This window comes from Phyllostomus hastatus, unplaced genomic scaffold (genome assembly GCF_019186645.2).
Source record: "Phyllostomus hastatus isolate PE091 unplaced genomic scaffold, TTU_PhHast_1.1 phas_scaffold_216, whole genome shotgun sequence".
Classification (NCBI taxonomy): domain Eukaryota; kingdom Metazoa; phylum Chordata; class Mammalia; order Chiroptera; family Phyllostomidae; genus Phyllostomus; species Phyllostomus hastatus.
In genome coordinates, this window is record NW_025334018.1 from 7,986,871 (window position 1) to 7,999,011 (window position 12,141).

The 12,141-nt window shown below is 42.7% G+C and overlaps 1 protein-coding gene across 1 annotated transcript in view; it reads right to left on the minus strand.

Moving 5' to 3' along the window:
- Positions 1–1,083: 1,083 nt before the first annotated feature.
- VPS45 (vacuolar protein sorting 45 homolog) overlaps positions 1,084–12,141 on the minus strand; it is a 56,523-nt gene continuing 45,465 nt past the window's right edge. Inside the window, exon 15 of the mRNA XM_045816700.1 lies at positions 1,084–1,713. Within this exon, the coding sequence (XP_045672656.1) occupies positions 1,626–1,713 (88 nt within the window). The 3' untranslated portion in view covers positions 1,084–1,625. The remainder of the gene's footprint in view (positions 1,714–12,141) is intronic.

Sequence of the window (12,141 nt, forward strand, 5' to 3'; positions counted from 1 at the left end):
AGATGCCAAAGGTTGGACACCCCCCGAGGCTTCACGAGTGTAAGGTAAAGAAACTGCTGATTAACACGGTGGGAGGGTTGACGGGAATCCAACCATTTGTGAGGTGATTTTGTATCCCCAACTTGGAGAAGGAATCAATTGTATATGCTACTATTAGTTAATTTCATTGAGTGCTTTGGTGTTCTAAGTGCTTTATTTCTTTTTTTTTCTGTTTCTTTATTGTTGTTCAAGAACAGTTGTCTCCATTCCCCCCCATCACCCCCCCCCCCCCCACACACACACACATCAGCCATCCCCACCTCTCACCCTCAATCCTACTCACCTTTGGCTTTGTCCATGCGTCCTTTACACATGTTCCTTGACGACCCTTCCCCCTCCCCCCCTTATCCCCTCCCCCCTGGTTGCTGTCAGTTTGTTCTTCATTTCAATGTCTGTGATTATACTTTGCTTGCTTGCTTGTTTTGTTGATTAGATTCTGCTTATAGGTGAAATCATATGGTATTTCTGTTTCACCACCTGGCCTATTTCACTTAACATAATGTTCTCCAGATCCATTCATGCTGTCACAAGGGGTAGGAGCTCTTTCTTTCTTTCTGCTGCATAGTATTCCAGGTGTACTATCTGATCTCATTTAATCCTTACAATCCTATGAGGAAGGTACTTTATTACTCTTGTTTTATATATGAGGAAACTGAGCCACAAAGAGACTAAATGACATTCTCAAAGCCACATAACTGTGATACAGATTTGAGTCTTGGCTAGCTGATGCTTGGGAATGTTTATCAACACAAAAGAAAGGTAAAAAAAAAATAGAAAAGGCTTACCAGGAAGCGATTGTGCTGTGGTGTTTTTGCTATGACTTGAGGATGCCATTGTTTCCTGGTGTTAATGACACTGTCACTTTCCATTGTTTTCAAGAGAAGTGAAACTGACACCAGAATTTATTATTGCCTTGATACACTTTTAAACATCCTTTGGGTAGAGGCAATGGCTTCTCCATGTTTGGTGTAAAGCCAGCTCACGCTTCACCTCCTGAATTCCCAGAAGCAGTTATCAACCCCAAGCAAAAACAAATCACTTGTATCTTTTCACAAAGTGGATTTTTATTGTAGTCATACACGTTTCTCAGTGCCACAGAAAAATGCAATTTTTGGATGACTCTCTACAAAACATGATGAGTTTTCAGAAATGTCCTGTGCAGGAATGTGGTTAATGCCAAGTAAAGGGGTCAAGAGGAGGGAGAACATGTAGCATGTACATCAAATGATTGCTTTTTAAAACTCCTCCAAGCTCTCTCAACCCTTTTGTCAAGTAAGATCCCAACAAAGTCATCAGAAACAGAAGAGATTGTGCTATTAAATACAAGGGATACATTTATTTATTTAATTGGTAAAGAAACCATGAGAAAAGTGGGCTGGGATGGGCTTAGATTCATTCTCAGCTCATCACCGGAAGTCTTGGTGTCTGTGCCAACAGTCCGGGAGCCAGCGGGCCGCCTGGAGGTGGGTTATAAGGGCGAGCACAAAACCCAGGGCTCTTCTCCTCCAGCACCTCTGGTCAGTGGGAGAGCCTGCGGCGAGCAGGAGCGGAAGCTGCGCCATTCTCCTTGCCTTTCCATCTCCGGTTCACCTTCTGCTTGCTGACCTTGACGGAACCTGAGAGCTCTCCTTGCTTCGGCTGTGCAGTCCAGAAGACAGGACTTCCTCTAGGAAACTAACCAGTAGATTGGAGGTTACTCAAAGGAAAAAATAAGAAAGCATCTCCCAAAACAGAATATCTTGCTCATGACATCTAACTAGATGGGGAGATATGACGTGCACGCAAGAAGTCCTGGTCTGATGTCTGGGTGTGGGACGGAAGCACCCGTCCGGCACTGCACATCCAGACCAGAGGGGGCGCTCTTCGCGCTCTTCCCCAAGTTCTCACTGTGTCTTTTAGCATTAAACTCGTGAGAGCTGTCAAGACTAATATTTCAAGTTTGAAATATCTAGTTAGGGACTCGGAATGTTTAAGCACAAGGCTACTATATCAACTCAGAACCATGTTACACGAGCACCTCTTACTATTATTATTATTAATTATTATTATTTTGAACCAAACCACGTTATTGAGGGCCTTCAGGGGAGGGTCGAAGGGGTGGGAGGACAGTGAGATCCCACGTCCTTGTCCTGGCCGCCCAGGATCTCCCCAGCTTTACGGCCCCCGCAAGCTACACATTCTCTCGTACCTGCCTCAGAACCTGTGCCGCCAGTCTCTTCTCTATTCAGTCCTCTCTCCTAAGTGGCACCAGAGTTAATTTTCTAAAATGTAGAATATGTCCTGTTGCATACCCTCCCCTCTCCTGCTTTAAAACCTCTTTTTTTTTTGTCTATAGGCTAATGTACAGATTAAAATAAGGCTATTCATACTGTGGCATAATAACAACTAATACTTGTATTTACTTTGTTCTGAGAACTGTTTTCAGCCATATGTGTATGTGTGTGCATGAAATAGAGGCTGTTACTCTCATTTACAAAATTAAGAAACCAATCTACAGAGAGGTTAAGTGACTGCCAAGGCCACAACAGCTAAGTTGCTCAGCTGGGATTTGAACCCAGGCTGTAGAAGATGTGCCCTTCAGCGCCACACGATACTGCCTCTCACTTGGCTGGTTCTGATTCCCACCATGCAGCCTAGGTGCCACCTGTGCCCAGCCTCTCATCGTTCCCTAAACGTGCTGTGAGCTTTCATACCTTTACGCTTTTGCTCTTAGTGTGCCCCATGTCCGAAATGACAGACTACCCTTTGTGGGTAAAATCCTTTTTTTTCTTTAAGGCTGAGGATTAAAAGTCACCTTTTCTGTGAAGCCTTCCCAAACTCCTGCATGCTGGGCTAATCATGCCCCTCACGATGGTCACTTGGCCCTAGTGCTGTTTTAACACCGTACTGCTATGGACGAGGGACTCTCCATGCCACTGTTGTCACAACAGAGTGGGACTGTTGCTCCTGGGGGCGGAACTCAGACTTACTGAGCTTGGACCTCCAGGGCTTAGCACAGAGGCTGACACCTAGTAGGTGCTCACTAGAGGTACTTGGACTGAATGAATTTAAACAACATAGCTACCCCCTGGCAAGAGAGCCGTCTCCGTGACAGGAGTTTCCTGAGCAGCATGTTCAAGTACGTTGGACTCGCTCTCAGGAGGCAGATCTGTAGCAGATGGAGGGTTGGAGGAGTGACCAGGTACTTTGTTAATACCATTGATTTGCAGTTTTAGACCTGGACGATGCTGAGCTTGGAGGATTTAAGGTCCAAACCCATTTGCAAAGGAAAAGAAAATGGTGAGATAGAGGAAAAGGAGTACAAGCAATTCTGGCCAGTTGGGCTGGAGATACTTGGAGGTCAGAAAATGACTTTTGGTAAGAATGAAACATGCGATGGGAAACACTATAGGAATTTCCCAGGTGATCTCTGCTTCACTTCAGACTCTGCTACATCGTGAAGGAAAGGAGTAACTTCTCTGAAATTATACGTAAAGATCCTCCTCTGTGTATTAGCAAGACCCCACATTCTTAACTGCAGGGAAAACACTTTATATTTTCCAAGCCTGATTTTGTTTCCCAGGGCCATTGTGGCTTTTTAAAAAGTATCTATTTGGGGCCTTAGATGAGTCATGGCAGAATGCTTTAACAATTACGGGCCATGAACATATTGGCTTCTGTACCCCAAATTTAGACCATGTTTAACAACAACAACAAAAAAGGATTTTTCTTTTCTAGGGTTGCCTTAAGTCAGTCTCACTTAAAAAGCAAACTCAAAACCCCCCTGCTCCGGTGGTGCTATAATCCAATCCAAATCCTCAGTCTGTAACAGGTGTTCACTGAGCATCATTATGAGGCAGGCACTGAGCTGGGGGTCGAATGAACACTTGTGATGCTCTCCTTTAAGGGACTCTCAGTCAGAGACAGACACACGACCACGACCTGACGAGACCTGGTAGAATAGGGATGGCACCGAGCGCCCACCTGAGGGGGTAATGCCCCTGCCTGTGCTGGTCTGTGCCGTCACCACGGGTGCTTTCCCAGTGCGGGGGGGAAGAAGGAAGGTGGGCAGACGAAAGCCCTGATTTTTAAAAGTCAACCTCAAAAAAAGTCTTGCATCCCACACAGAAAAACAAATCTCACTTTTAGGTCTTTGCAAGAGCCTAGAGACTGACACAGGATTTAAAGTTTTAGTTACTAAAGTAATTGAGCAGAACAACTGTGTTCCCAAACAAAGCTACAACAGCAGGACAAAAACTGTCTGCCTCTTCCTATTTTGTCACTATACTCCACAGACAGAAATCACACGGGGTTTTCTTATTATACCAAGGACACCAAGGGAATCTAGACTCAAATCCGAAGAGTGCTACCGTGAAAAAAAAAATGAGTGGAATTTCTGGGGAGCAGGAAGGTAGAAAAAGATTTTGGGGAAAATAATGAGAAAAAAATAAACCTGAAGATATTTGCTTTGATGGAGTAATAAGCCTTGTAATTACAACCACACACTGAGCTAGAGATGCTGGAATATGGGAATGGGTGAGAAGGACAGGATAAAACTTTTCTTAGCTTAAAAGACTGAAAACTCTCCTCTCCATTCCCACTGCTTCCAGTTTGCAGAGCCCCTCCCGTGTTTCAGACCCTCTGCTTCTGCGTGAAGCTCCTCCCTCTGCCCCGGAGGCTGTGCCACCCCTCGCACTTTATGCAGTGAAACTGCGTCTTTTCAAACCCAGCTCTACATTTTCGCTCCCCTAAGGAATTCATTTGTCTGCATGTCCATTTTTCACATAAGCCTATGAGTTTTGGGGGGGGGCACAAGCGCTACCTGGGATACAATCCTTTTGTAAAAATTTAAAAATAGTACATGTAGAGATCAAATCTTAATTCTTTTTCCCATGACTCTTTCCAAAGATAACAATTTGATCAACAATTGTTTATTAAGCGCCTGCTACATGCCAGACAGTGTTCTAGAAGCTGAGAATGCACTAAAAGTATATAAAAAAATCTGCCCTCAAGTAATTTATGTACCAATGGGGGAGGGAAAATAAACAAAATTAATAATTAAAATATAACAACGGTGAACACACATCACTCACTGTACGCAAGGTACTGCTCTAATGAGGCGGAAACTATGGCACTTTACCAAGAAACCGAGGCACAGAGAGAGGTCAAGGTCTTGCATCCTGAGAGTGAGAGCTGGGACACAAACCCAGATAATCTGGCTTCAGACTTAGTTCTTTAAAAAAAAATTATTAGGGAGGTGGGGGGCATGTGGGGAAGGGTGCAGGGCGGGCAAATGGCGATGGACAAAGAAGTGACTTGCCCCCACAACACATTTTAAAACCTAGTGGTCAAGGGAGGCCTCACAGAGCAACTGACACCTGAGCCAAGAGCTGATCGAGGCCACAGAGCAGAACCTGGAGGAAGAGCGAGTGCAAGGCCTGGCAGGTTCGGGGACAGAAGGAGGCTTGCGTGGCTGAGTGAAGTGAAGGGGTACTGGGTAGGAGGAGATGAGATGAGAGATGTTAAGGAAGGAGGTGGAGGGGAGTGTGAAGGCAGTAGTCCAGGATCCCAAAAATAGAAATGAGCAAAAGAGAGAGAGAAAAGGAGTGGCCGTGAGGTTGGAGGACCAGCAGAGTTTAGTTTCTGGAAGCTAAGTGATAAAACTGTTTCAAAATGAAGGGACTGATCACCTGCTTGATCAGCTGCTTGAGAGGTCAAATAAAATGAGCGCCAAAAGCTGCCTCTGGGATTAGCCACGCGGAGGCTACTCCAGCAGCAGTTTCATCAGGAACAAGGAAAAGGGCTGGCATTCAACATCTATGTCTGAGAATTGTAGGAACCTCACACCCTCACTGATGCCTATGTGCCCATGAAGAACTTCTCACTAGTTCTCAAACATGCCGTACCATCTTCCCCTCCGGTCCTTAGCTGTGCTGTTCCCTCAGTCCCCACGGCTCTTTCTTCCAATGGGAATCCAGCTTCTTCTTCTTTGAGGTTTGGCTCAAATGCTCTCTCCTCTGTGAAGCATTTCCGGATTACTGTGCCAGAATTAACTGTTTCTATTTAGGACATGTTTTATTTAACTTACATACATTAACACTTCTCAAATTTTTGTACCTAAAACCCCTTAACAACAGAAGAGAGAGAATGAATTACTCTTTGAGGGTCCAAATTAGTTTACAGCTTACATCTTTCTTTGTGGTCTGGTGTTTTGTTTTAAAAAATGTCTGATTTTATTTTTCCTAAAGGAACTTTTTACATTTTGAGATAAATATATTTTAAGGTACTTATCAGTTAAGTCATTTAATTCTACTCCGAAAATACCCCCAAATTATATGAAAATAGACACGCCAAAAGATGTATCACGTTCATTTTGTGCCTCCGTGAGGGCCGGGGACTAACCATATCCTAATTTGAGAAATACACATTTGTTTGGCTTCCCAGCTGGACCATTAGGTCACCGAAGACAGGGACCTCTTATTCTCTCTGTATTTCAGTCACTCCCTTGAACTGTAACCTGTATAAAGCAGCTACTTAATAAATATCTTCCCTCTTGCTAACAACATAATCATAACACTCAGTTAATCTCCTTGGCTCACACTTCTTCTTGCTGCTCTTTGATAGAAGCAAAAGTAATAGTAAACACCACAAAAAACCAACCACTCAAATCCCTATGGACAGTAAATGGAGAAGTAAGCTGTGGTACGCTCACAAAATGGAAATGTTACACAGCGCTGAAAATGCGTGAACACGGTTACATGGAATACAGGTGGACCGTAGAAGCAGTGCAGAGTGAAAAGAGGGTACTATTTTTATAAGGCTCAAAAATAAGCAAAACTAAACAGCACACTGTTTAGAAATACAAAGGTAAGTGATAGAAATATTCACCACCCCCTTCCCCAGTAAAGCAAGGAAGCTAAACACAAAATGTAGGATGCTGGTTGCATGTTGCGGGGAGATGGGGGGTGTTAATCAGAGAGAAACTCACAGACAGATCCGTGTTACTGGCAATATTCCAGCTCTTGGGTTAGGTGAAAGATTCTAGGCTCTTCCTTATTATATTGTCTAACATATGTTACATATATTCTTTTATAAATATGAAACATTATAGTAGAATACAATAAAGAAAAAAGCTGAATGGGTTTCTTGACTCTGGAGTTCCTGGAATCTTTAATATGCTAATGTGAATTGTGAATTTTCACGAGAAGGGTATAGCACTTTCCAAACAAAATTTCTGTGGAAGAGACCTTGGAAAACACGAAATTAGGATATAAAATAAATGGTTCCTTGATTACAACCAATTTCACTGAGGTTATTTTATCCTATGACGCTTTCCTACCAACAACGTTAACTACCTACTAAAAATGCAGCTGCTCCTTCCCAGTTCCCACCTTACTACTGGATGCCTGGCTCATGAAAAAACAAAAAACAAAGAAAAGCAAAACAAACAAATACAGCCCTTTGCCCCATTTCCTCCCCTACTGAGAAGAAACAGGACAAAAAGAGCAACCAGTGGGACTCCGCACGTGTGCAGCGCTGTGCACATTTCACTGCTCGGAGCACCGGTGGGCGGAGAGGGTTGCCTTCGCAGCCCACAGCGCAAGAGACTCATTCCTCAGGTGCAGAACTGCCTGTGCCACTGGCCACACAGAGGTCTGAAAGGAGATGATTGTCTGAGAACAAAAAGAGCTACAGATGTACTTTCTCACCACTGGGAACTTGAGAGGCTACGTCAACTTGTCAGAGCAACCGCAACTACAGGAATGGAAATGGTGACTACTGTAAAAAAGTACAAGAAAGCAAGCCCCAGATAACCTACCCGTGGAAAGTCTGGATGCTGGAGACTCTATGCAAGTCTGTGAATTACAGAGGCCCTGGCTCTGGGGGCCTCAAAGGGAAATTTTAAGTGAGTGCAAATGGAAACTGAGCTACTACGCTTTTGTCTCCTCAGACCACAGAAGTCATCTGGCACTTGGACTGCCTTCACAGTACACTTTATCACTGCCCCAGCACATTCCTACTTGGGACAGTAATATAGTTCTGCTCTGGAATTATGTGAAAGTGAGGGTTCTCAAAACAAGTGATTCAGAAGTATGCGTGCTGCCACAGGTGGTGATGATGAATCTAGTCTTTTTTTACTTTATTTCTCCCAAATGCGGGAGTAGTGGCGGCAGCAGTAACACTGATTGAGTGCGTACCCTGTGCCAAACTCTCCTCTAAGCATTTCACATGTACGGAATCTTCCAGTCACCACAATAGTGATAGGAAGTAGCCACTATCACCTCCATTTTACTGTTGGGGAAACTGAGGCACAGAAAGTTAAACACAGTGGTACCTTAGTGAGCTAGTGGCAACCGATGACGCATGTTCTCTCCTCACAATGCCACAAGTACCAGGTCTGATGAGTTCTGAAGCCCCCGGGGACTGAGGTTTGACTGTAATTTGTCTAAGGTCATGCAAGTGGATACCTGGCACAACTGGGATTTAAAAAATCGCAATGAAGAGCACTGGAGCCCAGGCTTTTAATTGCTATGCTGCACTGCCTCTTAAAAGACCCGAGTACCAGAGGGGGGTTATGAATAACAGATCCCGTGCTGCCCAAAAGCTCTAATGCTGATGCGAGTGAGGAACATGGGTCCTGGCGGATGCATCGCTCGCGGGGGAGGCGGTACAGCCTTGGCAGAGGAATGGCACCTCAGGGTGCGCTGAGGCCAATCAGCTCGATGCTTTGCTCTTTAATAATCCCAGTGGCATCATATTGACAACTTTTAAAAATCTGTATAACATTTTTTGCGATCATAAAAAATTAGGACTCTAGATAATATAGGAAATGATATAAATGAGTCACTTTTGTGTCACTCTACAGCATTTTTGAGCTTTTCTTTCAATTTTTAAATTTTTATTGTTTAACCCAACAAATCCAAATATACAAATGCTACATTGGGTCTTACATACTACACAAAAAGGGGTATCCTGTAAACTTGTAAGAGATGAGACAATTTTCCTAAAACACAAAACATTCCAGCTGCAAGAAACAGAAACCCATTCAAACTTGCTAATTAAGCCAAACAAGAAAGTGCCCTAGATGGCGAGACGGCGAGAGGGCTGGGCTGGGGGTCCGTCCCTGAGCGGGGGAGATCAGTGCCTGGGAAGGGCCTGGCCCCGGAGCTGGGGCTGCCCTGACACCAGACAGTCTTTACTGCTGCCTCTCTCGTTTCTTGGCCACTTTTAGTTTCACACTGTTTATCTATCTTTTTTTCTCTGCATTTGAGTTGAAGTGAACTTTTTAAACCAATTTTTTTCCATATAAATGGATGATTTTTGAATTTACTTTTTTTTAGTCTTCAATATGCTTTTCTTTTTTTTTCATTTTTTAAAAAACCATTTCTGTTATTACAGTTGTTCCCATTTTTCTCCCTTTTCCCACCTCCACCCAGCCCCACCCGCTCCCCTCCCTTAAATTTAAATATATTTTTAAGAATCAGGAGCAGCTAACCTCAGTTTTGGCAAGGGCATGGTGTGCAGGTGTGAAATGGTAAAACTTTTCTGGCAAGCAAATCGGTAATTTAGCATCCTAAAGCCGCAGGCACTTCATCTCAGCGTTGCCGGTGGCGCGTGATCACCCAAACTGGGGCTTGGATTCCTTGCTCTATGACTTAAGGCAAATCACTTAATTTCTCCACGTTCCAGTTTCTCGTTTAAAAACTGGGATCACAACAATATCACCTCTTGGGTCGTGCAGATTAAGTTAACATGTGTAACGCAGTCAGCACATTGTTTGGACTACAGTGCATGCTCAAGTATTATGGTCCCCAGTAAACAACTGGACAAGTGAACAACTGAACAAGAGTATAAAGTGCATCTACATAAAACGATGTTTCTTACAGCACTGTTTATAAGAGTGAGAAATTATGAACACTGAATATCAACCAATTTTTGTTTTGTTCACCACTGTATATCTAGTCTCAAGATAGCTCCTGGAATACAGTAGGTGCTCAATAAGTATTGTTGAGTGAACAACAAACTGAGGTATGGTTAAATAAACTATGGCACAATAGATAACAGAATGCTATTCAGTTATTAAAAATGACACATATGAGTATTTTCATTGGAAGTACATGGATAGTATATTCCCTTCTATTTAACATATAAGTGGCCCTGGCTGGTGTGGCTCGGTGGACTGAGCACCAGCCTACAAACCAAATACTTGAGTTCTGGGTCAGGGCACATGCCTGGGTTGCGGGCCAGGTCTCCTTTGGGGGCGTGCTGGATGCAACCGATTGATGTACCTCTCACACATTGATGTTCCTTTCCCTCTCTCTCTCTCTTTTTTTACATTAATAGAAAAAGGTCTAAGAGGCTGTATAGCAAGATATCTACATTTCCTATAGTGGGATGACAACAGCATGGATATTTTTATCTTTTCTCCTTAGCTGTATTTAAATTTTTTTCCTGCAAGGATTATGCATTGATTTTGTAATGAAAAGCTATTTTTAATTAAAAAAAATGTTCCAGTGCACAAATAAGTTAGAATCAGGGGACATGATATTTGAATTGTAGGTTAAATTCAAAATTTTTAAAACGCGTCTTATTAAGAGTTATTCATTTATATGCCTATTTTCCCATTAGACACTGAGATCCTTAAGGATACAGACCATGCACCATCTTTCCAGTGCCTTGCACAGAGCCTCACACTCAGCACCCAGCACTCACACGCGCTGGCTGGTGACAGGCGATGCGCTCCGTCACAGGAGGAAAGTAAACGCCCCCAAAATCTCTACAAAGATGGTGATGGTTCCCACAGTTTCAAGGCTGATCCTGAAATGCCCAAAAGTGAAGAAGAGTCTTCTCTGGATTCCTGTCCCTTTGAAATGCGAAGTCTGTCACAGGATCCTAATTTTTCTGTAAATAATTCAGAGATCGTACCAACTCGTGGTTACAGGAGAAGGTCCAAGTTTCTAGTGTTACCTGTTTAGGTAGAAATCTGTAAGTACCTGTCAATGATATCATTCAGCCCTTTCACAGCCTCAAATGTATTTAGAGAAATTCAAAATGCCAACTGTTTTCTAAGCCCTAAACAGTACTCTCTACAAAAGCATTAATGTTACTGACTTTCTCTGAATTGTATTATCATCAACATTTAGGCATTGTCTCAGGCAATGATGAAACTAACAGCAGCCACTAGTTCATCAAGTTCTTTTTTATTCAAAGAGCAATACTGTGATAAATCTCATTCTTAACTGTCTTTGGATGGCAAAAATCTTAAAACAAAACTAAATGACTCCTCATTTTTGTACCATTTTTTCCATCCTGCTTTGATGTACAATATTTCCCTGTAGGCGGAAAGCTTCACATACTGGCTGTTTGTTAGCTCTGTAACTCTGGACCAGGTGCTCCTCTATACCTCAGTTTCCTCATCTGAAAAATGAGGTTGATGACAATAATAAAAATATCTACCTTGTTGTAAGAAGTAAACAAAATTGAAGGGGGAAAGCAGCACTACCCAATACAAATATAAAACAAGTCACATATGTCAGCTGCTATATAATTTTAATTATTTTAATAAACACATTAAAAAGGTAAAAATAAGTAAAATTAATTGTAATAGCATATGTTAACCCATACATCCAAATATTATCAACTTAAAAATTATTAATGAGATATTTTGTACCTTTTGGGGTACTAAGTCTCTGAAACCCAGTACACATTTATCCCTGCAGCACACCTCACACCAGACTAGCCACATGTCAGGTGCTGAACAGCTACACGTGGGCAGTGGCTACCTCACTGGATAGCACAAGTACAGAGTATTAAAACAGTGTCTCGCACATAATATGTGCTAAATAAATTCTAGTTCTCAGTATCATCATACTCCCTCTTAGGAAAAGCTGCGGCTCAGTGTTTCTGAAAGCGTGTGCCTCATAGCACCAGCTAATATCAGGAGGTTCTAGGGCACGGCATTGAGTCACACTGAATTACTCAGTGAGAAACCCTTCCTTCTTAAATCATCTTTTTATCTTTCTGACTATATCAAGGAAAAAGTTATCAGTTTGGTACTAGAGTGCTTTTAAAAAAATTTATTGAGATATAATTCATAGACAATGAAATTTACTAATTTTAAGT